Here is a 26,849-nt window from a genome sequence, read left to right on the forward strand (position 1 = left end):
TTGATGCTCGTGAAAATTATGTAAGTATTATAATCTATTTTAATTAAACATATTTGAATATTTGTGATGATATTAATTCTTTATGTTGTGTGTAGGATAAACTGGTTGTCTTACATGATGAAGTTGAGTCAGATCAAAATTTCTCAACAAGTGATGTTAAAATTTTTATTTTATCTTTTATTTTGTCAAAATTCCTCATCTTGATCTTCTCTTTTATTTTGTTCTTTGCAGTTGTCTTAAAATGTTGTGTATATGTATATATATATATATATCTCTCGGTAAACCGAGTAGAAGAGGGGTGTTATTACCCTTTTGCCCTTTTGAAGACATGAGTTGAGTTGATTTTGTATATTGAAAGAGTATGGGCGGCATAATTATTTTATTTGGACTTAGATGTATGGACTTATGTTCTTAAGTTGGTATATTGATGTATTTTGTTTTGTGACATAGTTGTATTTAGTAAAAATATTATTATATAGTTTTAGAAATGTCTTAGAATTGAATATCTTAGTCAGAGAAATTAAGTAGATATGATGGATTTGGAAAAATGGTGGTATTTTAAGGTTATGAGAATTTTTGATACTGAGGAATTAAAATAGGGTAATTTTAACATTTTCAGTTTTAATTATCAAAATACGTGTCCTACTGAAAATTTATGAAACTTACATGATTATAGGTGACGAATAAATTTTTGTTTGGCACTATTAAGGAAAAGTTAGGATGTCTAAGTAAGTGGGGTTTTTATATTAGACTTTATATAAGAAGAAAATGAAACAAAGTTGATTTGAAAATATGTATGTTTGTTTTGAAAAGAAATCTAAAAATAAACTCAGTTATGTGTTTCTGCATATGCATGAAAGTTGTATAACATAAAATATTTTGTCATGACTGGCGTATACATAAGCTAATTTTATACATTTTGTTTCTGAACTATGCAAAATGAGCAAATATGAAATTTATGAAAATTTGTACATGTGATGTGAAAATGTTCTGAAACTTTTTTGAATAAGTGAAAAGATCTGAATTTGTTCAGTACTCTGTTTTGGATATGTTGTGACATCTGAAAACCTTGGCATGAGATTTTGATTATGTATTCTGATTAAGTCTGATTATGATGTTCTGCTCAGTTTCCTTTACGGCCCAACCACAGGTTATAATAGTGGATACGACCCAATCACAGGTTATAATAGTGGATATGGCCCAACCACGAGTAATAATAGTGGATACGACCCAACCACGGGTTATAATAGTGGATAAGGCCCAGCTACGGGTATAATGATGGTTTATAATCCTACTACTGAAGTTAAACATGGTATACGACACAACCACGGGTATAATGGTGGTTTATAACCCTATCACCAGGGTTAAACATGGTATCTCCGATATGATGAAGATTAGGTCTCAGATTTTGATATGTCAAAGGATTTTGAATAGGAAAGTTTTCTAAAAGTTTCGCTTTGAAATTTTTGATAACATGTTTTGATTTTATATTCTAAAAGCAAACATTTTTTTATTATGCATTCTGAAAGTAAATATTTTGTTCTGCATTCTAAATTTTGAAAATGCTCATATTTACATACTAGTATATGTTCTCTACTTACTGGGTTGTTGATAACTCACCTCTTATCTTCATAACATTTTTCAGATGATTATAATGGTCTTGCTGGCGAGTAAGAGTAGGTTGTGTTAGAGAAGTTGTGAAGTTCGTAGAAGAATAAGTACCTCAGGGTACAAGTATTTATTTTGGGAGTCTCTTCAGTTGATTTATGATTTTATGTTATTTTTGGTACTGTAAGCCGTGGAAATGTTGAGACTGTGTGGAATTATAATTTATTCCTTTGAGGTAGTTAATCAGTGTCTTGATGGAAGGACATATATTTCTGGTTTGAATAAATGGATTTTGTATTTTGATGGAATATAGTGTATAAATCTGTTATGGAAGATGATGTTAGGTTACAAGAGCTAACTCTCCGGACCTTTGGGTATGGGGGCGTTACAGCATGAAATAGTAAAAAGAACAATAAGAGGAGTTCAGGAGAGAGATGCAAATCCAAATGCATATGCTTATACAATAGTTCAGGCCACCAAGCAACCGATTTTCATGTTTGCATAGATTTTGGGATTTAATTATAAAGTTCTATATGGATGAAATTATTAGTATTATTAGTATTTTATTTATTTAGTTTGGACTTATAACTAGATTTATTTGTATGGAACAACTTGTAATGTATTTTTTAAATATTATTTAATTATGCATTTTTTTAAAAATTTTTGGTTAAAATAAAACATTAACCGTTCGAATGTCCATGAAACGTTCGAGCATGATACATCAAAAACAACCGTTTGAATATCACATGATACCGTTCGAATGGCTGTTACCTGGCAAATCGCTCGATCCTTTTATTATACATTCGAATATCTTACTCAATCTGTAAAAATATAATTTCATTTCGATCATGAATTTGTTTGTTCGAATGTTTCCTCATGTCTATTTAGTCAAACGGACTAGTATCAATCGACCACCAATGTAGGATACGTTTGAAGATACAATTTACGTTCGAAATTTTTTGTTGGTGTTCGAACTCCTTTCTGGGATGAAATTCAGTCGTCCCAGAAAAAAATGGCCGTTCGAGCATGTTCGAATAGTCCAACAAATGTTTGTCCCAAAAGATTATTTTGGGACGAAATTGTTATTTTCTTCCCAAAATAAAATACCTTTTAGGACAATGATATTGAGAAGATCTTGAGACGCTTCGTTTTCATCCCAAAATATTGTATTTTGGGACAAAAATTTTCGTCCCAAAAGACATGATCTATTGTAGTGTATATTCCTAGATTAAAATCATGTTAAAATCAAGCCTCTTCATTTGACTCCAATTGCATGAATCTTCAACTTCAATCAATTTAAGTTGTTAAGATATAATTTAAATAATTAAATTAATATCTTTCCATTTTTAAACTACGTGACGTGAGGGTAGAGGTAAGATATAAACTAAATAATTTAATTAATTTATCGGTAACGATAGGATTACTACCCTCTTACTACCTATTTACTACTTATAGTGTATTTCAAATTTTTTCAATTATTTTATCATTTTATTTTAAGTATTTTTTTAACATCCTTAATTATTAAGAAAAAATTAAATATATATATATATAATTTTACTAATAGTCATGTCCTTAACCATTAAGTAAAATAAAAAATTAAAAAAATAAATTAAAAAAATAGTAAATAAATAGTAGGAGAGTAGTAACCTTATCATTGAGTGGCTAGCCTAGCTACTTGGGTGGTGTGGGTACTAGATATTCTTTCCTTGCATCTTTTCAGGCATTTTAAGATCGATAAATGATACTACAAATTTCTTGTATTAAGACTGAAACAAACGTTGATTTTTCTTTTTGGTGATCATCAATCATATTGTATTAATTGTTTTTTCAACAAGAAGATCATAGGGTATATATATATATATACACACACACACACACACATACACACACTCTAGAATCATTGGCGTGCATGGGACATAACACCCCGCTCTTTAATTAGAGATACCCATCCCATGCACTTCATGCATGTGATCTCCTACCTGTAACATCGAGGGACACTTAAAATGTAAGCAAAGTACTGAGAAAAAAGTATTTATGCTTGGATGTGGATATGGAAATTAATATACCCTTCATGATATGGTAGAATTTTATTTATTTGCACCTTTTTGTGTTAAGTTAGAAATCTCTCACCCCTGGAAATCCTCAAGTTCGGGAATTACCATCATCCATTAATAAACCTTATCAAAAGCTCAAGATGATTATCATGAGCTCCATTTATAGCTAGGGTTTGGTATTCCAAAATATGAAGTTAAAGCCAATTCTGGTTGCTTGTTTGATCATTAATATTTGAATTGTAGCAATGAAGTGCATTTAGATACTCATTTAATTAGATCCATATATATATATATCATCAAAATCTTAGTCACACTTACATTTTTCTGTCATAGTTTAGGCATAGGGACCAATATATGAAGTAATTAATAAGCTAGCTAGTTGTTCCCATTGTAAATTTGGATCAATCTAGTAGAGTAGCTAGCTGTCGACCCATATCATCCTGAAGCTGCTAGCTACGGCGTTGGAGGAGCATGATAATGAAAATGCAACAAAGGAAGGTACAACACAGAGGGTGGCCTCGGCAGATGCAACAGTACCTGAGCATAATGGTACATGATTGTACCAATGTTGAGCATAATGGTGCATGGCTGTGCTTCATGGATGTACCAATGTCAGGCACATTTTCTCTCTATAAATTCATTCTTTGTAGTGGAGTCATTAGTCCTTTTTTCTTGTCTTTTTGTTCAGACTTGTTATCTATATGTGAAGTTGGCTACTGCATAGCAGCATATACGTTTGTTTCCTTTGTACAGATAGCAATAGGTGCTTTTGATACATGCTTACATATTCTATTCTGTAGTTCGTATTATTTTCTAATGAGAAGTTCATAGCTTTCTCTTCCATTTTGAAACTGTTTTCACTTCTCAGATTTCCTTCTCATCCTTTGCTTCCCAAGTGCTACTGTGAAACTTGTTTTTTTACATGGTACTAGAGCAGTAGTTGTTGTGAACAATGGAAGACGAACAATCAACCAAAAAAATTGACAACCTGTTTCACGTTTTCTCAACTTCTTAGATCAAAACAATCCCTATCGAATAGAGAATGGGGATAACACAGCGGATAGTTTGGTCACTTCTCTCTTAACCACATAAAACTATGTTACCTGGTCTAGAGCCATGCGAAGAGCACTCAGGGCCAAGAATAAGACTGGCTTCATTATTGGAAGACATCAAAAGGCCTACAAGTCAGGATGATCCCCTCATGGAGGCTTGGGAACGTTGCAATGATGCAGTGGTATTGTGATTTCACAACTTTGTAAGCAACTTTGTGAGAACTAGCTTAGTCTTTGTTGATGATGCTTATGCTATTTGGAATGAGCTACAAGACAGACTATCATAGCAAAATGGGCCACACATTTTTTTAGTTGAAGAAGTCTTTAGCAAGTCTCTCACAAGGAGGTGATTCAGTAAGCATATACATTGGAAAACTCAAAACTATTTGGGATGAACTAATTCTATATGACCCTATGCCTAAATGTACTTGTGGTCAATTGAAAATTCTGAGGGATAGGTACCAAAGGGATGGTGTCATCCAATTCCTTATGGGCCTAAGTGACTGCTACTCCAATACCAAGGACTAGATCATGTTGATTGAACCTATGCCTGCATTGAACATGGTTTTCTCCATCGTTCAATAGCAGGAGAAACAACACCAGATGATTTATGGTACCTCTTCCCCTGACCTTATGGCCATGCTCACTAAAGGGAATTTTGGCAACTTCAAGTCTGCAAACAAGCGTGAGAGGCCTCATTGCACACATTGTAAGATGCAGGAACACACTTTAGAGACCTATTTTAAGGTTTGAAATGCCAAGACTCCAGTATCCAACCACTGCCATATGAATGGACGCTTGGTAGACAAATGCCACAAGCTACATGGGTACCCACCAGGGCATAAACTGCACAATAAAGGGAAGGGGTCCAGTGCTTTTGTTACCCAATCAAACATCCCAGTTGAACTAGATCAAGATGAAGGGGATGGTGATAAAATGGCACTCACCAAGGGGCAATATCAATAACTTCCTCCATTGCTGCAGCAAAAGGATCACTCAGTCAAGTCTTCTACAACGCAACATCAGACCACTTTTCCCACTACAACAAACACAGCCAGTATTTTCAAGACTTCTGGTATTCACTCTTGTCTCTCAGTCAATACACAGAAAACTTCCAGTTTTTCTAATGTTCCTTGGATTTTGGACACGAGTGCAACTGACCACATGATTCGCAACCCCTCTTTTTTCAACACAATCACTGCAAATGTATTTTGTTCAATTATGCTTCCCAAATGGTGAAAAGGTACCTTTCACCCACATAGGAACTAGTAGAATCACTAAGCACATTATTTTACATGATGTGCTTTGTGTTCCATCATTCACTTTTAATTATTATCTGCCAAAAAAAATTCTAAGGACCTTGCTTGTTGCCTTGTATTTCAGTCAAACTCTTGTTTCCTATAGGACCTTTTGTCATGGACCACGATTGGGATGGGTGAAACCAAGGATGGATTGTACCACCTGCTGAAAATTAAAGTCTCCCCTCAGCATTGATGACTACCCTTTCAAAGCTTTCCAAGAATGATAGTTTTATTTCTGCTTCTGTCATGAATAGCATTTTTGTTTCACACCTTTGGCATTGTCGCCTAGGCCATGTTTCAAATTCTAGGTTATCTTTGATCAATGATCCTATTGTACAAAACTCCTTACCTTCTAATAATAAAATGCCTTGCTTTATTTGTCCTATGGCCAAACTGCATAGGTTACCTTTTCCTCACAGCTCTCATTCTTCCTCTAACAGATTTGAAATTGTTCACTTTGATCTTTGGGGCCCTTCTTTAGAAAATGCTTATGATGTTACTCGATTTTTCCTCACTATTGTGGATGAATTTTCTCGAACCACTTAGGTTTATCTTCTTAAGAACAAATCTAATACAAGACAGTGCATAGAGTCCTTCTTCAACCTGGTTGAGAGCCAAGTTGGAGCTAAAATTAAGACTGTTAGGAGTGACAATGGGACTGAGTTTCAAATGAAAGCATTTTTTAGTAAGAAAGGTGTCATTCATCAAAGGAGTTGTGTCCAAACACCTCAACAAAATGGGATTGTTGAGAGAAAACATTAACATCTTTTGAATATTGCAAGGGCTTTAAAATTTTAGTCTAACATTCCTCTCAACTATTGGAATGAATGCATCCTCACTACCACCTAACACCTTATGAGACTCTTTTTTAGACCAAACCAACCTATGAACACATGAGAGTTTTTGGTTGTCTTTCATTTGCCTCCACCTTATCTCAAGGTAGAAAAAAGTTTGATCCTAAGGGAAGTAAGTGTGTTTTTTTTGGCTATCCCTTTGGAGTGAATGGTTACAAATTACTTGATCTTGAGAGCAAGTGTGTTTTTGTCTAGGGATGTCATTTTCCACGAGTCTATTTTTACCTTTCAAAGGGATTCATCTCCATAGGAGTTACCCATACCTACAATTGAGCAGGTTTTTTACTTCTCTTTGGCTGAGAATTCCCATCAATTCACTGGTCCTTCTAGTCATGACCAGCCACCAACCGTTCAATCACCATATTCTGAACACCTCCAAACAGAAAATCACCCTCTCTCTCCATCAAGACCATCATATTTTCCTGAAGCCATTTGCAGCCCTGATGTTACCACCTCAGAACCCTCATTCACTCTTGAAGCCTCTAAAGACAGCCACCCTATACACTATCCTGCCTGTACTGATCAAATTTTGGCATCTCCACCTCGAAAATCAACCAGGACTAAGAAAGCACCTCAATATCTCCAAGACTATCATTGCCAGCAGGTCAGTCTTGGTTCCTTCTCCCAATCTATGGATTAGTCAGTTCCACTCTTTTTAGGTAGACCCTTTCTTTTGTCTAATACTTTGTCTTATTAGAAATTCTCTCCTAATTTTCAAGCTTTTTCCACCTCCATTTCCACCCAAGCTGAGCCACAAACCTATAACCAAGCTGTTAAAGATCCTAATCGATACAAGGCTATGGAAGCTGAGTTAACAAGTTTAGAGTTGAACAACACTTGGGTCATTTCTGACTTACCATGTAACGCCCTGCACCCGGAATGGTCGGAGAATTACTACCTGTCACTTACAAACCTGTCTCTCCAAGCACTTAAAACTCCAAGGACTTCATGATTAGCACACAAACTCATATTTTCCAAATAATCATAATACAAACTCCATAAGTCATCATTTCAAAAACATAAACCAAGGGGGTCCAAAATCTTCCAATAACCTCAACAAAATTAAACAATACATCTTTAGGTCTCAATAGGTCCAAAAAACATAAAGTACTTCAAATACTCAAGTTAAATCCATCTACTAACAATGGTACTCTTAGGTACCCAACCTTCCATCCATATCTAGCCAGCTTCAATTCTATTCCTGACCCCCAGCTGGGTAATCAATGTCATCTGAAAATATATGAAGATAAGGGGTGAGTTCTCCACAACTCAGTAAGCAGAGAACATATACTACTATGTAAACATGAGCCAATTTTAGAAAGTTTAGTATGCAAAAATAAATCATTTCATTTTTATCAGGAAAAATCAGAGCGACTTTTAAAATCTTTTCATACTCATAAACCAAATTCATATTCAAAAGCTACTTTGGCATAACGTAACTACACATCTTCATCTTATTATATCATATTATGTCATATACCATGTTTAACCCCTGTGGTAGGGTTGTGCTATCCCCGGTGGCCAAACTAGGAAGTATCATGTTGTGAAACTTTCCATTTTTCAATCTCAGAGCCCTGAGTGTGCACACATGAAAGAACATGTAAAAGACTACTTTGTTTCCAAAGTGGGTGCACTCATATCATATTATATCATGTTGGTACCAACCATATCACAGGAACCCGTATCATCATATCAGAACCATATTCAGAATCAGATTCAGAACAGATAAGTATGCCAAAGTTTTATCATATCCATATCATATCAAAACACGCGCGAAACATATTCATATCATTTCCATTTGATCAAAAACAGATACAAATCATTTCATACCACATGTATAAAAATCTCAATGGTATCATACTCGCTCTTTTGCATATTTCAGAAGCATGTCAAGTATTGCTCATGTCTACACATTTCATGTCAAAAATATTTATTTTCTCTTTCCTCCGTATCTTATGATTGAATGCAAAACATACACTGAGGTTATTTTTCACTTTTTCGTTTTAAAATAACATGCACATTTTTACAACCCAAATTCAGTTCAATTCTTTTCATGCAAATCTAGTATAGGAACCCTGCTTACATGGACGTCTTAGCTTTTCAAAAATTTCCTCAACAACGCCGAATAAAATTAGTTGTCACCTATAAAATAATCACATAAATTTTCATAAATTTCCAATTTATCTCGCATTTTGATATTCAGGCCTAAACATCTAAGATAACTTATTTTAACTTCCTCAAAACCCAAAATTCTCATTCCTCTTAGAATACCAACATCATTATTTAAATTCATCAATATCCAACTTAGTAACTCTGACTAAAACATTAAATTCTAACCTATTTACGATTGAGATCTTACTATAATTTATAATACTAAATATCATAACTATATCAAAATCATTATAAGTAGAAACTCATACTTTTGTTTAAATAATAATAAAACAAAAAAATATTCTTTTAAGTATTATTTATCAGTATCTACTTGGTAACCATTCCAATAAAATATTAGTCCCTTAAAAATATCCACTTAACAAAGTAAATCCACACGTCTACGCCCAAATAAAAACATACTCTACAACCCACGTAATATCTTCATGATTTCAAACCCCAAGTACATGATATAACCTCATTAAACTACACAAAAAGGTAATAATATTTCCTACTATTTGATTAACATAAGTTACATATATATAACTATGTGTATACACCAGAAGACTCAACAACAAGCAGCCGAAGCACTTATGGAAAGACGGGGGCACGACGACGTGGAGCAAGCGGTAGGCTACGGGGGATGGGGGGTGGCACTTGGTCACTGGCTGTGAGCGAAAGAGAGACGAGTGAGAGAGACACACGGTGAGAGGACGAGGGAGGGACCAAGAGGAAAGAACCACTAACGGAAATGGCGTGAGCTTACCGTGGGAAAAAAAATGAGGCGGCGTGCGGCGGACTGGGGTGGAGGGGAGTCCTCGCAGGCAGTTTCTGTTGGGGGGGTTACCACGCAGATGAGTTTTTCGGTGGTGGGTGAAGGTGGCAGCAAAAGGTGGCCGAAAGGTGCTCTGTTTTTGGATGATGAAAACAAAGGATTTCAGTCCTGCAAACAGAGGCTACGGGGCACTTGGGCAGCAGCTGTGTGCGGCTGGGCACGGTCGTGAGGTCCGGACAGAGGTTCACCTGGAGCGCAGATGAAGTGGTGTGGCAGCAATGGGTGGTACGGCGGGTGATAGAAGCTGTGGTTGCCGACAAAATCCTTGCTAGCACAGGAGAGGAGGTCTCGGTTTGGGCTTCTGGGAAGAGGAGAGTGAACGACGCTTAGCTAGGGTTGAAGATGTTTAACATATAAATATATAAGATAAAAATAGTAAAGAGATAAAACCTAGAGGAAAAGGATACACCTACATGCAATGAAAATGGAAAATAAGAACGTGAACAAAAGTGACGAAGGCGTGAACCCGTGTGACAAATTATGGAACCGTGAACCACGTGCATGGATGGCAGTGAGCTGGGTATTACATACCACCTGGGAAGGTTGCAATTGATTGCAAGTATGTTTATAAGGTGAAGTGCAAAGGTGAATGTTGGTTGGATAGTCCATGAATCTAAGCCAATTCAGGTCATTGTAGCTAGTGACTGTTTAGAATCAGCTACCCTCATGAAAAGCTTCCTGCATCAAAAATTTAAACTTAAGGACTTGGGTCACTTAAGGTATTTTCTTGGGAAATAACTGGCTAGATCCTTCTAAGGAATCCACATTTGCCAAAGGAAGTATGCACTTGACATCCTTGCAGACTCGGGCACCCTTGGTTCAAGGTCTGTTAATGTTCCTATGGATCAAAACACTAAGCTGAGCAAAGACACTGGCCAAATGTTACTTGACCCTGCAATATATAGATGGCTCATTGGTTACTTTATTTAACAATTACACAACCTGACATTTCTTATAGTGTGCAGAATCTAAGCCAATTCATGGTCTGTCAAACTAACATTCACCTAGCTATAGCACAAAAGGTTCTAAGGTACATAAAAGGAGCTCCTGGTTAGGGCATTTTGTTCTCTTCCTTAGCTGATCTTCAATTGTCAACTTATTGTGACTCTGACTGTGCCTCTTGCCTCGACACTAGGAGATCAGTCATCGGGTATTGTGTGTTCCTTGGGAGTTCCTTAATATCTTGGAAGTCTAAGAAGCTGTCCATTGTGTCCCAATCTTTTGCTGAAGAAGAATATAGAGCCATGGCTACGACTTGTTATGAAGTAACTTGGCTAAAGTATCGCCTCACAGATTTACAAGTAGCTCATGTACAAGCTGCTACTCTTTACTATGATAATCAAGCAGCCTGGCAGATTGCATCTAATCCTGTATTTCATGAACGAACCAAGCATATTGAGTTAGACTACCATCTCATCAGGGAAAAGATATTAGAGGGTAGTATTCAGACTGCTCACATTTCTAGTAGGTTGCAGTTAGCTAAGGTATTCACAAAGGCACTTCCTACTTATCTCATTAACTCACATCTCTACAAAATGGGAGTAGTAAATTACTACTCTCCATCTTGTGGGGGGCTATTGGACCATGATAATGAAAATGCAACAAAAGAAGGTACAACACAGAGGGTGGCCTCGGCATATGCAATCACCTGGGCATAATGGTGTATGGCTGTGCTGCATGGATGTACTAATGTCAGGGACATTTTCTCTTTGTATATTGATTCTTTGTAGTGGACACATTAGTCCTTTTTTCTCGTCTTTTTGTCCAGACTTGTTTGTATGCAAAGCTGGCTGTTGCATAGTAGCATTTATGTTTGTTTCCTTTGTACATATAGCAATAGGAGCTTTTGATACATGCTCATATATTGTATTATGTAGTTCGCATCATTTTCTAATGAGAAGTTCATAGCTTTCTCTTCCATTTTGAAGCTGTTTTCACTTCTCACATTTCCTTCTCATCCTTTGCTTCCCAAGTGCTCTTGTTTTCTTACTAGCGTCTCCAAGCTCTTTGGTACTGTGGAGATGATTGTGTTACGTGGATTATTCAACAGCAGTAGTTATCAATAGTAGGAGCATATTAGTTGAGAAGTGTAGCAGCAGTAGGGGATAATTACAATAGGGGACTCTAGCAGCAGTTGTTATTAACTTATTATTCATCACTTTCTTATCACTTATCAAATATTTATTATTTATCCTTAAATGTAGGGAGTTTAGCTAGTTATCTAGTTGTTATGTCAGTTGTTACCATCTACAGTGTAGGTCTTTTGTCTATTTAATTATATGCCATTATTGAATAAAGATGTTGGATTGTCAATTTGTTAATCTAGCATTGTGTCGGTTTATTGTTAATACATTGAAGAGAGTCAAGGTACATAACATTGGTGTCTAGAGCTAGGCTACTCGAATAATTGGGAGGTTTGGTTTCCCTCAAATGAAACTAGAAATTAAGGGGGTTCGGTTTCCTTCAAATGAAACCAGAAATACCAGAGTGCACAAGAGCCACCCAACCATAGATTGAAAAACGAACAAACCTATAGTTTTTCAGGATTTTTCCATTATTTCTTACCCGATTACAAGGTATTTTTTTACAATAAATAGCAACAACCTACCATGGAGGGAAGAGTTTCATAGCTAGAGTAGTTAATAAAGTCGATATTAGAGGTACAACGACAGCTAATAGAAATGGTGGCTAGAATATTCTAACATGTAAGGGAGTAGAGGACCCCAAGTTTTCAGCCTTATCAATAACAAACACAATGAATGGTGAAACTTGAGTTTCTGCTATTCAATATAGCAGAGGATCAACAAGTTGTTCATGTCTGGTGGAACAGTTTTTTGCATACCAAAGGACGCCTCTTGAAGAAAGGGTGGCAGTAGCCATTTTCCACCTAGAAGGAGAAGCCTAGATTTGGTTTGAACTCCTAAAACAGGAAGGAAAAGAGATAACTTGGGAGGAGCTCTTGAGAGTGTTGCATGCACATTATGGACCTGCTCAAATATTCGATCCATTTGGTGAGTTCATAAAGTTGAAACAAGAGAGTTATGTATGCAAGTACCAAAGCAAATTTGAAACACTATTGACCAAGATAGGATTTCTCTTGCCTCAAAGATAGGCCAATGTGTTTGTGAGTGGCCTTATGGAATCTATTAAACCAGATGTAATGGCAGCAAGGCCACAAGATCTATCATTGGTAATGAGGCTAGTAAGCATTTATGAGGCCAGGATTGATGCCTTGTGAAAGTCAACTTGGGGAAAATCTAAGAAAAATATCGAAGACACTCGTGGGGGAGAAGTGAAGATAGCGGTGCTTGTTAAACGATTAAAACCCCATCAGAGCTCCGAGAATGGCAAGAAAAGGGTTTGTGCTTCAAATATAATGAGAAGTATAGGCCAAGACACAAGTGTAAAAGATTGTTTGTGATCGAAGCATGTCAAGAAGAGGATGAAGATGGAGATATTGAGATGGAAGAGAATGGAAGTGAGAGTGAGGCTGAATCTATGATATCTTCACATGCTACATTAGGCGTAGAAGCATTGAAAACCATGAGAGTGTAATTGACCTTGAGTCAATGGTGATTTTGATAAACTCAGGGAGTTCTCCCAACTCCATGAGCAAGGCAATTATAGACACTTTGGGGTTAAAATCTAACTCGGTGGGAAGTCTTGAAATCATGGTTGCGTCGAGGGAGAAAATGAAAAATCTTTAGCAAATGTCACCAGGGGTAACTCTAATTGTACAAGGGTTTACCTTCATTATTGATATATACATATATGTGTGTGTGTGTGTATTGACTCTACTGAGGTTTGAAGTATGGTGCTAGGAGTACATTTTCTTCAAAAATTGGGGTTAATATTGAATAATAGTGCTAGAAGTTCATTGTACGCAGGGATCAAAAGAGTTTGTAGTACCTATGGTCCTAGAAGATCACCATTGCAGCACAACAATAATAGATCTATAAGCTTATGGGGTTTGATTTTATTATTAAGTACAAGTAGGGAGGAGAAAATGTAGTTCATGCCCTTTCAAGAATGGAAGAACAACAGGAAACCCCATCACAATTGCAGGCTATCTTACAACCAGTACTTAATTGGATAGAGGTAATTAAAGAAGCAAATACTACCTAATATTGGAAGACAGGATAAGAGAAGGTGAATGTAACGCCTCTGAATCCTGCTTGTGATTTGGTAGAATTTGTGACATTGGGATATTGGTCACACAGGTCATACACCCTTCACATGTAGTGATAACAATAAAGAAAAAGGTGGGGGAGGCAATCATAGTATCAACACAACCCCCACCCGTGGCTCAACAAGAAGAATCTCTTCTCCAATCACAAGACGTTTTAGACCAACGTATTCAGAGGATAAAATAAATTCTAGTTCACTAGCAAGGGTTACATATGGAAGAAGCGACATCGGAGGAGGCTTTCTCATTTGAGCAACGATATGATCCCAAGTCTTCTACCCTTGTGGATAGGGTACTCCTTAAGGAGGGAGAGATATATGTTACGTGCATTATCCAACAACAGTAGTTATCTAGCAAGAGTAGGAGCATATTAATTGAGAAGTTTAGCAATAATAGAAGATCCTTACAATGGGGGGCTCTAGCAGTTGCTGTTATATATCAACTTATCATCTCATCACTTATCACATTTTTATCACTTATTACCTATTTATCATATATCTTCAATTGTAGGGAGTTATCTTTATCAATAGGGAGTTTAGCTGGTTATTAGATTGTTATGTTGGTTGTTGCTGTTGAGAAGTCCCACACAGTTTAGGAACAAACTCATCCTGGCCTTTATAAGGACTTACCTCACTCCTCCTATTAGGTATTTTATGGGGAAAAATGAGTATTTCTATATGGTATTAGAGCCTGTTAACTATGACCGATGATGTGCTCCTGCGATCTACCCACGATGATGGTACTGGAAATACCGGCTCACACATGAGGGAGTGTGTTGAGAAGTCCCATATGTTTTAGAAACAAGCTCATCCTGGTCTTTATAAGGAATTCCTCCATTTCTTTTATTAGGTCTTGTATGGGGAGAAATTAGTATTTCTATAGTTGCTGCTGTGTAGATACATTATCTATTTAAACAGATGCCAGTAATGAATAAAGACACTGGTTTGTCAATTTGATATTCTAATACTATATGAGTTCCTTGTTAATACGTAATAGGTCGCCTTAGCAAACAGATCATCTGTAACGTAGAATATATGCTTTGCAGTTTGGAGACCTTTTCCCACACGAACATTAATATTGTACAGTCTTATTCACTTTACTGATCTCCTACAGCCATATACTTAAAAAAATATTTAAAACAATGAGCGCTTGAGAGTATCACGTAATCGTAATTAAAAAATATTTAATAATTAATCACGTTAAGAGGATTGTAATTATATATAATATTATATTATTATGTGATTTGCGTTGGACATTGAACGAATATATGCTTTTCTTAACATCATGATCATATGTTTGTGATTTTTATTATATGTATATAAAGATTTATAAATAATCTATATGATATGATGGGATGACGATGTCTGAATTGCTTTCCCTCACGATAGGATCAGTGGGGACTGGATTCCCACACTGTGGCCGTGTCCTCATGCCCAGGCGTACTTCCATCCCCATATAATATCATGATCCTCCACTAGGCCATATTACTCACTTTTTTCTTTTACTTTTTGAAAGCGTTGAAACAGTGACTTCTTCGATTGATTATAACATGTCCTTATCAAAGAAATTAATAATATGCAGGATGATTAATTAGATCTCGATGGTCACCATTCCTTGTAATTAAATATTATGAAAAATGATTTATAGAGTCTCAGGGTGTGTAAGTTTCGTATACTCTCTTTAAAAGAAATGTACAGATTTAGAACCCACGTGAAAAAATCTATTTGTTATTAGTACTCTACTTTTTTTTTTTTTTTTTTAAAGATTACACTAGATCATTTGTACACTTAGATTTAAGACTGTATATAATATTACTCAACTTGAAATCCTGATCATGTGAAGTCAATGAATCGATCATATCATTAAATTATCATTTTAGTAATGAAGTAGCTAACATCAACCAAGCTACATATTATCGAATTACAATGCTAGAAAAAATATCATCTAGTTTATCATCTGGCGTGATCCAAAAAAAGTTTTATATTCTACTCCACTAAAGAAATATCACTACCAAAATACGTCTATCCTTCGCAACAATGAATTATTCGCATCAATACCAAACGAAGTTGCATGCATGCACCTGAAGTTCTATATAAACCCATGTCATTCCCAATATACAGGCCAGACCATCCCAGAGCAATTGCAACAGCAAGCAAACAACATATAATTTCAATTACCCATAATATTCCCTTTTTAGTTTTTACCACGGGAAACCAAAACTCCAACTCCGCCAGCAACAGAATAATTTCTCGTGCTGCTATGTCTCAGAAAGTTGCTGTCAAGGATGAATCTGTGAAATGCAGGGATGCGCAGTTGAAATCTATGTATGAACGCTGTGATACGGACAAAGACGGCAGGCTTAGCAAGGTAGAGCTGCAAAAGGTTTTAGAAGAGCTGGGAGTTGAATTCCCTCGTTTGAGAGCTAAATCAGTACTCTGGCATGCTGATGAAAATGAAGACGGATACATCAGCTTGAACGAGTTCGGCACACTCGTGAAATATGCCTTAACACTCAGCACCATTCCCAAGGCCTAACTTTATATTATATACATATAGAAGATGGGGGGGGATAATAAGTATTGGTATAGTCTGTGGAAAACATGTGGGTTTTGTACTTTGCAAGCTGCAGATTTCTTACTTAATTAATGTACAATAAATTCTCTCTTTCCGGGTTTTATAGCCTTGAGTACTATTTGATCTGAATCTCTCTAATACTTAGTATCAATATCACTTAAAATAGTAACTCATGTGATGATCGATTGGAACAGAATCAGGCTAAATTAATCCATTCAAACTGTCTATGATTAGTACTTCATTGATTCCTGATTGGTTTTCATTCAAGGTATTTCATTAACAAGCATGTTTCTAGGAATCACTTGATTTTTTTACATGATATTCCTCCGTAGAAAATGAGGACACTGTTCAATAAGATATGGAGTCTCCTCTTGTTAAAAAGAAAAAAAAAAAAAAAAGGAATCATTTGATGATTTTGATAATGTTAGTAAGTGAAGTCGGGGATTATGTATTCTGATTTCTTTTGTCATAGTGATCTTCATAAACGCCATTCATTTCAAGTCTCTCTTCTCTAGCTCTGATGATCTGTGGCTTGGGTAATTAAATATTCGTTTGAAGGATAATATGCATGGCGGATATATATATTCTTGCTGATAAAAGATGAAAGGGATAGGATACATACCATATTAGTATTAGACAATTTGAAATAATATTGATCATACATATTGTTCGTAGTGTACAAAATTGGCATTATAATATACATCATGGAGGGTTAATTAGTAATTTCACACAATTTTTACTAATTCAGAAAGACTATTCAGATGGGATTTTAAGGCATCCAATGTAGTGACCCGTCACGTTTTATGCCAAGCCCAAGTTCCAAAACAAAAAAACAAAAAACAAAAAACAAAGGTGCGTATATATCGTTTCAGCAAGCTTATTGTATTCTCTCATCTTTTTCTACCTCAGCCCCCGATATCCTATCCTCTCCCTATTTATGTAGCATCAACATAGACCCAACCATCACGCCTCCCTTTCTCTCTGCCTGTTTACCTCTCTTATTTGTAATTTGCTGCTAGTCGTTGTGCTCGGCTCCACGCCATTCATCTTGGTTCGTGTTGTGCACCGTCGACACTATGAAGCTCCACTGTGTCATCATGCACCACAAAGCTCCGCCACACCAAGTTGGCCTTTGTTTTCCCTAGCTGTCACCTTCTGCTATCAGTTTTTGACACGACAAGTTACTCCACCTCTATTTCCTTCACTGATCTCTTGCCGTCTCTCTCTTCTCTCTTCTCTCTCTCTCTCTCTCTCTCTCTCACTCACTCATTGCACGCTAAGCCTGCCACCACAACCAGTGGAGGCTATTGAGCCACATGAAAATTTCAATGTTGTTTCCCTTAATAATGCTCGTTTTCCTCGTGTTGGTGCATCTGCTTGAGACCAACACTGTAGCTATACAACCAGGCCACTTCTCGAATGGCTATTGCGTTCGTAATTCAGGATCGGACCTCCTTGAAAAACTTGGCGACGTCACCCAGACGAGACTTCAAATTCGTAATCTCCATGTTGTGGGAGAGGAGGTTGATTTGGGCCTCATGAGAATGCCTGAAGTTCCCAAATAAAAGTCTCGAATGCTGCCTAGCTGCTAGGGCCCGACCTCATCGGGATTCCTCCAACTCCCTTGGGGCGAACTCCGTCTCCTCCTTGGACTTCTACAACTCCTCCCGAACCGACTCCAACTGCATATAAGCAGTCTTCAGCTCTGTTTCCAGAGTGACCAAGCTCTGCTCGGAAGCAATGCGAGCCTCTTTGAGCTACTTCCTCTCTGACATCTAACGAAAAAGTCCACTGTGGAAGAGGTCCTTGAGAGTCTTCTTCTTCTTCTTCTCTTTGTGCCTCACGGCGACCATCTCCAGGTGCTGGTTTTGCTCCTTTAGGAACACCACCTCATTGATTAATTAAAATACCCAAAGCGCCCCAAGGTACCGAGCTCCCGGTTAGCCTTCTCCAACTCTCCTAATTCCTCCTCGATTGTCGTAACCAATTGGTCTGCAGCCTTCAAAAAAACGAGGAAGTAAGAAAAGCCGTCTTATGAATAATAATGTAAGTGAGAGAGAAATAAGGCTGGAGGGAAAGATGAGCTTAACTGGGCAAACAAGGGTCTCAACATCCGGCCTACGTGCTTGGAGGCATCGGCCCAAGCTTTGTCTAGAGCTGAGGCCGGGGGCAGTGTCCACTCTGCCTCAAAGGAAGATGAGGGACTAGCGACCGCCAACTGACAAGAAAAATTGGGAAGGGACCCCAGGTCTCATTGCATGGCCTGGGCACCATGGGACTTGAAGCCCCGTAATCATCATCATCGCTCAGGTCGATGACGGGGGGAGGATCCTTAGCAAAACTCCGAGCTATGACTGAAGGAACTTTGGGTGTCAACCCCTCGCCTCCCTCACCTTCTCTATCCTCTTATTCGCCATCTTCTTCTTTTCTACCTTCTTCTTCTTCACCTTGAAAGAAGAAGTTGGCCCAAGTCACTTCTGACCTTATGGCTCGGGAAGGGCTTGGCTCTGCCTTCCACTACCCGGGCTCTGGGGTCGAGTTGCCTTCATCTCCCATAGTGCCTTTATGAGCATCTCCATGAATTAAGGCTCGAGAGGGGCTTGGCTCGGGTGTCGTCCCGATGTCTCCATGAGTCGAGGCTCGAGAAGGGCAGGACTCTTCCTCCTGTGACTCGGGCTCTAGAGTCATCTTGCCTCGCTCGCTCTCAGCATCTCTCTGAGTTGAGTTTCGAGAAGGGGGTTACCCAGCACCTCAGAACTCGGTCGACGAACCTGCCTTTACAACCCTTTCCACAATCTCCATCTGAAAAGTATCCTCAAAAGAAGTGAAAGGCTAGAAAGAGCTGGGCTCATGAGAGAAGGAGTGCGCCAGTGAGGCGAAAAATGCTACCTGAAGATCGCAAGCTTCAATTCCTCTGTCGAAGGAAACAATGGGTCCTGGAAAGGTTCGGCGGGCGAAGAACCAGTCAAAATAGATGGACAGGCAGCAGGTCTAGAATCGCTAGGAAATGACATTGTCGTACCCCATGTAGAGGGAACCAGAATCTCTGCACGCACAGACTCCGGGACTCGAGGCCTTTGGGAATGGTTTCCAGATAGCCTGGCCAGACCACCAAAAGAGGTAGAGCCCCCATCCTCACCACTTTGCGGTAGAGAATCCTTGAGCACCCTCGGTCTCTTGGTCGGGCTGGTCGAAGGAGGCGGGGCGTGTTTACGATGAGAGGGTCGGGCCTCGGGAGGCGGCACGCTACCCAAGAAATTTCATCCGATGGTGTATAACTGGTTGGGCGCCTTCAAGTAGTCATGAATGTTCTCATCAGAAAAAACCACGTCAGTCTTTGAATTGTCTGGGTGGACCCTCACCCAAGCTGTGACCAACTCGTACTAAGCCTCTTCCCTCCGATTAAGGGTAAGTTCCAAGCTCTCTGCAGATAGGGGGTATCCCCAGCACACCTAAATGGGGAACTCCTTGTGGGCGGCTTCCCCTTCAGTATATTTCCAGTCCAGGCCCGACACGAAAAAGAACTTGTGGGACGACTCCTTTATGCTCGAGTGACTACCCTCGAGCAAAGTGATCTTTCAACTCGAAGACGGGGCCTGTAAGCTGACGATGTTACCCAGTCAGTAGATAAGCCGATCTGCATAAAAGAATTCCCAAGGCGTCAGGTTTGGATATTCTTCAGGGGTCTTACTTAATACCATATGGTAGATGATATAACTAGAGATCAGGAGGTGCCACGCGTTAGGATGGAACTGCGACGGGGCCAATCTGAGGTAATATAAAACTTCTCAATCCAGACGATAGAATGGGAGGCAAAGACCATTGGAAGAGAGCCACCCTTGTTGTGGTTCCGTCAAGGTTCATCGCATGCTCGCCCTGGGGCATCTCCAAAACCACGGAAGGGGGAATCAGGTACTTGGAGTGGAACGCCGGGATGTTAGCACCGGACACAAAGGAAACCCAATGTTTACGACCGAAGTGTGGAGGAACAAGGTCAAATTTTTTGAGCCATTGTAATAGTGAGAAGTAGCTGGAAGTAGCAGGAAAAACCACATGAACTCGAAGGAAAAAGAGCGCTGCCAGAAGAAGAGTGGTCGAAGGAACACGGTGGTCGGAGAAACAAAAAGAACTCGAAGAGGAGAGACTGTTGTCGAAAGAGGGATGGTCGAAGGAACACAGTGACTAGAGAAGCGGAGCAACACAAAGGAACTTGAAGGAAACTGGAATGAAGACTGTGAGAGAGGAAGAAGAGGGAGGGGTGCGCTTTAAATAGTAGGGAAGGTTGGGCAGCGCATGAGAAATGAAGCGACACTGACAGTGATGATGATCGCAAGGGCACACGGATACAGCAGCCAAGATGATGGCCTGAAAGGCATCCGTCACAATAGGCGTGTGGGGGCACGAAACGATGAAACCACGGGGCTTGAAGAGGAAGGCAGATGGCTTGTGCAATCAACCGTTGGGAGATGGAGCAATCGTTGGGAATGAAAATAAGAATTTATTAAGAGTGAGTGGCCTTGGAAAGTCCAATCGACAATAACCGAATCGGCAGAAACTGAAGAGAGGGGGGAAGCCACGAGAAGCTTGAAGCTGAACGGACGAAGTCGTGATGGAGGAGTTATGAACTCCCCATGACCTTGATAGGAATTTATGGGGTATTGTGAAGGAGGGCCTATCCCGGAAGGGCCCAAGCCCAAGAATACCAGGCTATAGTGCCCTAGGCCCAAGGAAGGAAGTTGGGAACACCAGGCTAGAGGATCGGTATGAGGGAGGGCCCATCCCGAAAGGCCTATTGACGCCAAGTTCAAATGTGCCAAGGGAAATTCCCGGGGCTCAGTAACTTGCTGAACCCTATCACTAAGCACCAGACAGGATGCCCAACTACACGCGGATGACAGCATGTGCCCGGTCGCGGATTCGACAAACCCAGAGTGAGCCGCAAGCAGTGCCTGTGTCAGGAATCCTGACACGTAACGGCATGCCCCCTCCCCCTGCGTACAAAGCACAACTCACCCGCGAACTGACACATTGCCCTGGCAGGGAGGTGGCTGCGGGACAAACCCAGCATGGCTGACATAGCACGATCTCCTGCTAAGCCACAGACTGATGCACTGGGGGGACAGAAACGTAGGTGGTATTGCATTTGACACCTGACGCACCACGATCTCCCTCGACAACAAAACCAAGATCAGGTATAAATAAGGGAGATTCCTTTGACGAAGATCTCTCGCTCTCTGTCCAATAACCGTTACCATCATTCTGTATTTTCTTCATAGAATTGTCCACTGACTTAGGCATCGGAGTGATCCCAGGATTCACCGGAGCCTCTTATCCCTCTTAGTTGCAAGTGACTTGGAGCTTGGGCATCGCGGTACTGCCTCGGCTGCGAAACACAACATCAACTATACCTTTCATGATATGGTAGAATTTTATTTATTTGCATCGTTTTGTGTTTAGCTAGCAATCTCTCACCCCCCAGAAGTCCTCGAGTTCGGGAATTACCATCATCCATTAATAAACCTTATCAAAAGCTCAAGAGGATTGTCATGAACTCCAATTATAGCTAGGTTTTGGTATTCCAAAATATGAAGTTAAAGCCAATTCTAGTAATTGCTTCCATGTATTTATCATCAAAATCTTTGCCACACGTACATTTTTCTGTCATAGGCATAGGGATCACTAATGTATAAAGTAATTAATAGTAATATATTATTAATTACTTTATATATTAGTCCCTATAGCTAGCTACATTGTTGGAGAGCGTCTTCAAGCTCTTTGGTACTATGGAGATGGTCAGCTTACATGCATTATTCAATAGCAGTAGTTATCAACAGTAGGAGCATATTAGTTGAGAAGTATAGCAGCAATAGGAGATCATTACAATAGGGGACTCTATATTAAGATAGAAATTTCTCAAGAAACAGTTACGGCAACAGAGCTCTCACACTTGCAGGAACGGTGCACATAGGTATTACCAGACTTGAAGCTTCCAGAAGAAGAACCTTGTAACCAAGGATAAAAGAGTCACAGGTGTCCTAGCCCTAGAAGATTCATTAATAATAGAATGCATGACTGTGAACCGTATGATCTGATTTGTTTTTGCAAAACCTGTATAAATATAGATTAGGAAATGTATGTACGAGACATGAGAATATGAAAAGAAAATATGAATCAAAGATGATTTTATTGCATTTCCTCGAGCACTTTCTGTACACTATCAGTTTTCTTCCCAAATAGCATAGTCTCTTTATGGTATCAAGAGCTATACAAGGAATAACTTCCCTTCTTCTTCTTGCAAACCTACACAGAGAAATCAATGGCCAACCCAGAATCTTAAACGTCATCTCTTCTTCCCTCTCACCCACCATCAACCCCACTGTCATAAATTCTTCCACACACTTCATCACCATCAAACTCACAATCAATAATTACCTCCTGTGGAAAGTACAGTGTCCCATTCCTTAAGGGTCATCGTCTCTTTGTGTTTGTTGATGGCTTTGATCCAAAGCCCCCTCCCACGATTGATGGTCTGGAAAATCCTGATTATTCCAACTGAATTTTGCAAGATCAACTGATTATTTCTACGATTAATGCCTCTCTTTCAGAAATTGTTCTCGCTCAAGTCTTAAATTGCTCTACCTCATATGATGTTTGGAACACTCTTCACACTATGTTCTTAGCATAGTCCTTTGCTCATAGTATGCAAACAAAATTCCAGTTAGCCACTGTAAAAAAAGGGTTTGATTCCATCATAGAATACTTCAATAAAGCCACCTCTCTAGCTACGACTTTAGGAGCTGCCGGCCAACCCCTTTCATCCACTAAATTTGTCATATACTTACTTGCTGGTCTTGGGAGTGATTATGAGTTTATTGTAACTTCCTTAACTACTCGGCCTGAGCCTCTTTCTACTCCCCAAGTGTTTAGTTATTTACTGAATAATGAGTTAGGAATTGTTCACCAAAATAACTCTCTACTTTCAGGTTCTCCTCTTGCAACTCACAATACCACTCGACAGTTCATTTCTAGCCTTATTCCGGGCAGAAGCAAGGGCAATTTTTATCGTGGTCGATGAGGTTGTGGAAGACATCGTGGCAGCACAACTCCTTTTTCCAATCTAAACCCTGGTTGACCCATGTGCCAGGTTTGCCAAAAGCCTGGTCACACAGCATAGCCTGTTATCACAGGTTCAATCTGGCTTATCAAGCCCTTACATCGACTTCTCTTGTTGTTCATTACGCAGCTCCACCTTCTCATGCTTCTAACTCCAATGCATGGTTCATGGATACTGTCGCTATGAACCATTTTACTGCGGACTTTGCCAATTTAAACTTGGATGCTACGTCTTCGTATGGAACTGACCAAGTCAACATTGGCAATGGATCCACACTCAGAATTCAGAACATTGGATCCGCTCATTTACACTCTTCTTCTGGCAAATTTCTACTCCGTAAACTCCTACATATTCCTTCCATTACTTGCAATTTACTTTTTGTCCATCAATTTTGCCTTGATAACTCAGTATTCTTTGAATTGCACTCAAATTATTTTTTTGTGAAAGATTTGCACACCCGAATAGCTCTTCTTTAGGCCCTTGTTAAGAATGGGCTATATGAATTACCTATTGATGTTTCGACAAAACTGGCTCCTGTTCATTCTAGTTCCTTTTGACCACAAGCATTAATCGGTGAATGTACATCTACGCAAACTTGGCACTCCTGTCTTGGCCATCCAAGCCCTCACACAACTACCTTTACGATAAAAAATTTTCAGCTTCCTGTTAACTGCCAAACCCTTATGCCCCCTTGTTCTGCATGTCCTCAAGTAAAATCACATACTCTACCTCACCCTCCCACCACCTCTAGATCAACCAAACCTTTTCATCTTTTGTTTCTTGATATTTGGGGATCGGCGCCTATGCCCTCCGCCATTGGTTGTCGATTTTATTTGTATGTAGTTGACGACTTTTCTAAATATATTTGGCTTTTTCCACTTTAGTCCAAATCAAGTGTTACGACTATTTTTTTAGCTTTTCTCAAATATATTAATAATTTCTTTTCTCTAAATGTTGCTTCTGTCCAAACAGATTGAGGAGGAGAATTTCGACCTTTAAACAAAATTTTTCAATCCACTGGCATCAGTCATCGCATGACGTGTCCTTATTCACATGTCCAAAATGACACTGTTCAACAAAGACATCGTCCCATTGTGGAAACTGGGACGAAGCCTTTTTAATGGATGTATTCCTTATAAACCGATTGCCCACACCAATCCTTAATCACAAATATCCATTTCAACTTCTCTTTCATCATCCCCCGGATTAAAAGTTTCTACGGACTTTTGGGTATCAATGTTGGCCCAATTTACGTCCCTTCAATCACCACAAATTAGACCTTAGGTCAAAACCATGTGTTTTTATGGGCTATAGCCCAGACCATAAGAGGTATTGTTGTCTTCACATCCTTACGTGTCGACCTATATCTCCTATGAAGTTCAATTTCATGAAGATATTTTACCGTTTGCATGAAGTCCTCAAGCTACCTCTATTAACAACTCGGCAAACCCATCTTCGGGCCTGTTACTAACCCCCACTTCTCCCTCTCCAATTTTTCTTGTGGCTCCAACAATATCATCTTCACCTGGGCCACTCTCAACGTCTTAGCCCACCTCTTTACCTCATCTTACCCCATCGGCCCAACCACACCAACCCACAGTCCATCATCCATCCTCTCTTCAATCCTCTACGTCGTCTCCATCTCAATCGCGTCCAGCTGCGCTACAACCTTCCCCTGTTCCAAACTTACAATATGTTTCAATCTCTTCTTTGTAACTCCAACCTACTTCGACACACCCTATGATAAAACGTTCCCGGAACCACATCCATCGTCCCCTTCACCAATCTGATGGCACAATCCCCTGGCTACCCTCCAAATCATCCCTCCATCTCACGACCTCTACCTCCTCCCTCATCCTAAAAGAATCCACCTCTTTCACAGAGGCCTCCAAGTATCCCAAATGGCATGCGGCCATGGCTTTTGAATTCGAAACACTTCTCCTTAACTGGACATTGGATTTCTTTTTTTCTTTTAAAAAGTCTAGGCCACAAGTCCAAGAGTGGCCTCTCCCCAAAATTTATTAAAAACCCTCACTTATGGTGGAGGAATACCTTGAAAACAGCCAAACAATCCAAAAATCATACTCGGGGAGTTACAAAATAAACAATAAATCCACTAACCCCTATACAAAAAACCAACAGCAGCAACAAACTAAAATAAACAATAAACTGTTTCACGTAAACAATCTAAGCCAACGTAAATGCAACGTAAAAAAAACTCTCCAATTATTCTCTAATACTTGGCAGCCCCAAATAATCCATTCTCATCAATTCCCTCGTTTGGACGAGGCAAGTCATTTGAATTCCTATATATACAATTAATTCCTCTCTCCCCCAGTCTTGCTAGAAAATCTACCACTTTATTTCCTTCATGAAACTGATGGGAGTTAATCCCTTAGTCTTCCTCCCTTAACATCCTTAGGTCCAAGTGGGTTCTCAAATCCAAACGATGTGTCGATGGCATCCTTGGGCTATGCAAGGCTTGCCTTGTAGCGAAACGGTTTCTTCTACAAGCCGGGGTTGATTTCACCGAGACTTATAGCCCCATTGTCAAACCCGTGACTGTTCACCTTCTCCTCTTTATTGCAGTTTCCTCTTCCTGGCCATTACATCAGTTGGATACTCAAAATGCTTTCTTACATGGTGACTTGGAATAGGATGTTTACATGCATCAACCCCTGGGATTTGCAAATCAAGATTACCCTACTCATATCTGCAAGCTGCGTAAGTCTCTCTACAGCCTCTAACAAGCCCCTCGGGCTTGGTTCTCGAAATTAAGCAATAAATTGTTGTCTATTTGTTTCCATGCTTCTAAATCCGATTCATCCTTGTTTATTTTTTGCAATGGTACTGATGCGGCTTATGTGTTAATCTATGTGGATGACATTATTGTTAGTAGTTCTAGTAATGCTCTTATTTATGATTTTCTTACTGCATTGCGTGCTTCATTTCTAGTTAAAGAGTTAGGGTCATTACACTATTTTTTAGGAATCGAGGTCCATAGAAACTCTCATTGCTTATTTATGTCTCAAACCAAATACATCACTGACTTGCTTAAACATACAAACATGCATAACTCTAAGTTAGTGTCAGCCTCCCATGTCCATATCTGCCAAACTCACT

At 39.1% G+C, this 26,849-nt stretch overlaps 1 protein-coding gene across 1 annotated transcript; it reads left to right on the plus strand.

The window, feature by feature from the left end:
• The first annotated feature begins 16,138 nt into the window (after window positions 1–16,138).
• Window positions 16,139–16,573, plus strand: LOC121242179 (probable calcium-binding protein CML27). Its single transcript, XM_041140073.1, has one exon. It carries the CDS (start codon window positions 16,139–16,141, stop codon window positions 16,571–16,573), a length of 435 nt encoding a protein of 144 aa, XP_040996007.1.
• The last annotated feature ends 10,276 nt before the right edge of the window (window positions 16,574–26,849 follow it).

This window comes from Juglans microcarpa x Juglans regia, chromosome 8D (genome assembly GCF_004785595.1).
Source record: "Juglans microcarpa x Juglans regia isolate MS1-56 chromosome 8D, Jm3101_v1.0, whole genome shotgun sequence".
Lineage (NCBI taxonomy): Eukaryota > Viridiplantae > Streptophyta > Magnoliopsida > Fagales > Juglandaceae > Juglans > Juglans microcarpa x Juglans regia.

Excerpts from the sequence above, each read along its gene's own strand:
- LOC121242179 (XM_041140073.1), top strand. The coding sequence starts at position 16,139 with ATGTCATTCCCAATATACAGGCCAGACCATCCCAGAGCAATTGCAACA.